The 4297-nt window shown below is 45.8% G+C and overlaps 1 protein-coding gene across 1 annotated transcript in view; it reads left to right on the top strand.

Annotated features, from left to right (window-relative positions):
• The first annotated feature begins 8 nt into the window (after nt 1-8).
• LOC101589187 (M-phase phosphoprotein 8) overlaps nt 9-4297 on the top strand; it is a 40132-nt gene continuing 35843 nt past the window's right edge. Inside the window, exon 1 of the mRNA XM_023699168.1 lies at nt 9-246. Within this exon, the coding sequence (XP_023554936.1) occupies nt 37-246 (210 nt within the window). The 5' untranslated portion in view covers nt 9-36. The remainder of the gene's footprint in view (nt 247-4297) is intronic.

Below are 4297 nucleotides of genomic sequence, written 5' to 3'. Positions count from 1 at the left end.
GTTGTCACAGACGGTTGTCCTCTGGGAGCTTCTGTGATGGCGGCTGCTGCGGACCGGGCTGTTGTGACCGTAGTGACTGATTCGGATGCCGACAGCAACGGCGAGTTGCGTGAAGTCCAAAGAGTTGGAGCAGTGGGCGAAGAGAAGGGCCATTCCACCAAAGCAGCAGAGGCCTTGGGGGATAGCGAGGAAGATGGGGAGGACGTATTCGAGGTGGAGCGGATCCTCGACATGAAGACCGACGCGGTGCGTGGCGGGGACTAAGGAGGCGGGGCGGGTGCCAGGTCGGCCAAGGCTCGCGCTGGGTGCCGCGAGTGTGGCCGCGGGCCTGGGTGTGGACTACGGTCTGGGCTGTTGCCTCCGGGCTTCTTTGAAGTGGGGCTTCTCATCAAGTTTCTTTATCCACACCTTCCATTGTTTCCTAAACCATAATCAGTTCCTGGTATAAAGTCTTAAAAGTCTTACCAGTTATTCCAGAATAAGATCCTGGTTGCACAAAAAGGTTGCGTTTCAATTTTTTGTTATTGTTTGTGTGGTTTCTTTGTTTTTTGTTTTTTGCGGTACTGGGGATTGAACTCAGGACCTCGCGCTAGCCAGGCAGGCGTTTATGCCACTGAGCCGTCTCCCCAGCCCTGTTTGTTTGTTGTTTGGTTTTTGTTTTGTTGGGTTTGGGTTTACTCTGTAGTTCGGTCTGACCTCGAACTGGTGGCAATTCTCCTGCCTCAGCCTCCTGAGTGTTGGCATACCTGGCTGAGTTGCTGTCATTTTATTTATTAATACTAGGAATTGACACTAGGCCTTACTTACTCAACTAAATCCTAATCCTATTTTTAATTTTTTATTTTGAAATATGGTTTGCTAAGTCCCTGAATTGTCCAGGTTGGGCTCAAATATGAGATTTTGCTTTAGCCTTCCAGAGTACAGAGATAACACACATGTAAGCAACAATCTGTAAAATTTAACCTTTCCCTTTTTTATGTATTTAGAACAGGGTCTGTGGGGCCTTCACTACACAGATTGAACTCCACCATGCCCAGTCTCCGCTCTCGGCGGGGTGGGACCGCAGGCCCCTTTGTCAAAGAACGCGCTTTAATCTACTGAGCCTTTAGGCTGGCCCTTGGAAAACTTAATCTTTTTTTTTTTTTTTTTTTTTTTTTTTGCGGAACCAGGGATCGAATTCAGGCCCTTGCACTTGCCAGGGAAGTGCTTATTCCACTGAGCCATCTCTCTGGCCCCGGAAAACTTAATCTTGAGGCTTGACGCTAAGTGCTTTTTGTGAGTGGTTAGGAAATCTTTTTTTTTTTTTGATGGCACCGGGGAGTGAACTCAGACCCTTGCCCTTGCCAGGGAAGCCCTTATTCTGCTGAGCCATCTCCCCGGCACGGAGAAATCTTTTTCTATTAAATATTTTGACCTGGCAAGCACAAGGTCCAAGTTCAATCCCCAGTACCAGAAAAAATTTTTGTTTTCTGGAAGTTTTATTTTCTTTTCACATTTTATATTTATACTTGGAATGCTGAGTGTTGAGATTACAGATGTGCATCCCTATGCCCGACTTAAAAATTATGAGCCAGGCATGGCAGAAGTACTCCAGAGGCTGAGGCAGGAGGATAGCCTTGGATTTAAGGCCATCCTGGACTACATAGTGAGACTGTCTCAAGAGGGGGGGAGGGTTTATTGTCACTTCATTATGGTTTGTGTCTAAATGTCTACCCTACCCCCAAAGCCTCATGCAGTCATAGGGTTTTTTGAAGGTGGCTAAATCTACAGTGTGTGATTGATTCTTAGTGCAAGGCTGGGATTAAGGGTGGGTGAATTATACTGATTGGATTTGCACCACAGTAGGTGATAAAATACAAAGGACAGAAAAAAGTTGTCTCACTCCCATTGCTTTTGCTGTCACCTACTGCCGTGAACTGTTACTGTGTGCTATGTGCCACCCTACCATGGAGCCAGCTGATTATGTACTGAAACCTCTACAAACTGAGCTAAATAAACCTTGCCTCCCTTAACTTTAGGTATTGGGTATTTTGTCTCACCAATAAGAAAGGTAACCAAGACACTCTTGAATCTGTTAATAAATTTAGGATCAATTTAATTTTGGGGGGGGCAGAACCGGGGATTGAACTCAGGCCCTTGCGCTTGCGCAGGAAGCGCTTATTCCACTGAGCCATCTCCCCAGCCCCTCAGTAACTTTTTATAGCTTTCTGAGTTGGTACTGTTATATTTTGTTAATTTTATTTATTTATTTGTTTATTTATTTATTTTGGAACTGGGGATCAAACTCAGTCCTTGTGTTTGCTAGGCAAGCGCTTATTCCACTGAGCCATCTCCCTAGACCCTATTTATTTTTTTTGGTGGAACCAGGGGTTGAACTCAGGCCCTTGCGCTTGCCAGGCAAGTGCTTATCACACTGAGCTATCTCCCCAGCCCCTGTTAATTTTATTTTTAAGAATTGTGTTGGTTTTCCATCACTCATAAAATACCTGAGAATAACAATTTAATGGAGGAAAGGTTTGTTTTAGCTTGAAGGTCAGAGGTTTCATACCTCGGTTGGCTGGCTGTGAGAACAGAAGCATCACAACCGAAAGGTGTAGGCAAGAGAGAGAGTTCCCCTCTTGGAGCCAAGGAGAGGGAGAAGGAGCCCGAGGACCCTGCCTGGACCTGCTTTCTCCAGTCTTTCCTGCTGTAATAACTCCAGGGTCTTCTGATACTGAGAATGGAGTTAAGGATACATATACATAACAGTAGGAAAGGTTAATTGAGAGAAGACTCGAAAGAGACAAGAAGGGTCTGGAAAAATGGGACCTTTGCCCAAGTATTTTTTTACTCAAAAAATCCATTTTGGATAGATTTGGGTCAGACTAGTCTGAACTGGGATTACCAGTTTAGTCACTTAGCTAAGATTGAATCAGGAGGGAAGCAAGGCACACATCATATGTGTAGTGAGCATCATTAGCTTAGCTTATCTATAACTTCTAATGTGGAAAGATGTTCCTGGAAGGGAGAAGAGTATGGATCTGGGTGGTGTTGTCACTCATCTGATGCCTATCTGGGCCCTCTCACTTGAGCTCCAGATTGGCCTGCAGCCAAAATCTTGGTATCTCATTTGCGGCACTGACTCCTGGAAGGCTGATCCAGCTCTGCCTCTTAATTTCTTGTTTAGCTGTTGCCCCTTCCGGGTAGCCAAGAGGAGGTTAGTGCCCCATGATCCAGTCACCAGGAGCCCCCACCTCTAAACATTGGTGCTTTGAGGGGGAGTTAGCAATGGTGCTTTGGGATTAAGCTTTCAGCCCAAACCTTTTTGGGGACGCTTTAGATCCAAATTAGGGTATATTTGATATTTGACGGAACTGGGGATTGACCTCAGGCCCTTGCACTTGCCAGGGAAGTGCTTATTCCACTGAGCCATCTCCCTGGCTCTATATTTGATATTTGAATGCAGTGGAAAATTGACTTTTAGAAAATTCTTGGTTTGTAAGATAGCTCAGCAGACTAATTGCCTGCTTTGGCAAGCATAGGGACCAGGGTTTGATCCCTGGTCCTACATGCTGCACCAGCCCTGCTCCTGGGGCGTGCTGAGCCAGCAGCCCAGTCCGGGCATGGTGGTGCATGCTTATAATCCCAGAGCTGGGGACTGAAAACAGGAGGATCACCATTAGTCCGAGCTGTGTAGTGAGACCCTGTGCCAAATACATAAGTGAAAGAAAAAAAAAAATCGTATTTCTGTTGACTTTTATTGAGTTTCGTTCTGTGCCTGTTGAGACAGAGTTTTCCTATGTTCAGGCTGGCCTTGAACTCACTGTATAGCCCAGGCTGGCCCCAAACTCACAGAGATCCTGCCTCAGTCTCCCAAGTGCTGGAATTACACGCATGAGCCACCATGCCTGGCTCAAATCTCCTGATGAACACATAATTTTCCTCTTCCTTTTTCTACAGTCCTAGGAATTGAACTTAGGGCCTTCTCACTTGAGCTACATTTCCAGACTCCCTCCCCTTTGTAAAGATTGGTTTTGTTTTGTTTTTGTTTAAACATGGTCTTACTATGTAGTTCAGGCTAGCCTTAAACTTACTGGATAGCCCGAGTTGGTTTCAAGCTCAAGGCTGTCTTGTGTCAGCCATCTTAGTGATGGGATTACAAGTGTGCACCACCACACCTGGCCTTTTTCAAAATTTTGTGAGACATCGTCTTACTAAGTTTCTGAGCCTGGGGCCAGGAAGATGGCTCAGTAGAATAAACGCTTCCCTGGCAAGTGCAAGGACCTGAGTTCAATCCCTGGTTCCACAAAAAAAAAAA

This window comes from Octodon degus, unplaced genomic scaffold (assembly GCF_000260255.1).
Source record: "Octodon degus isolate 3935 unplaced genomic scaffold, OctDeg1.0 scaffold00111, whole genome shotgun sequence".
NCBI classification, from domain to species: Eukaryota; Metazoa; Chordata; class Mammalia; order Rodentia; family Octodontidae; genus Octodon; species Octodon degus.
Note: the sequence above shows the minus strand (reverse complement) of the source record. Positions and strands in the feature narration are given on the sequence as shown.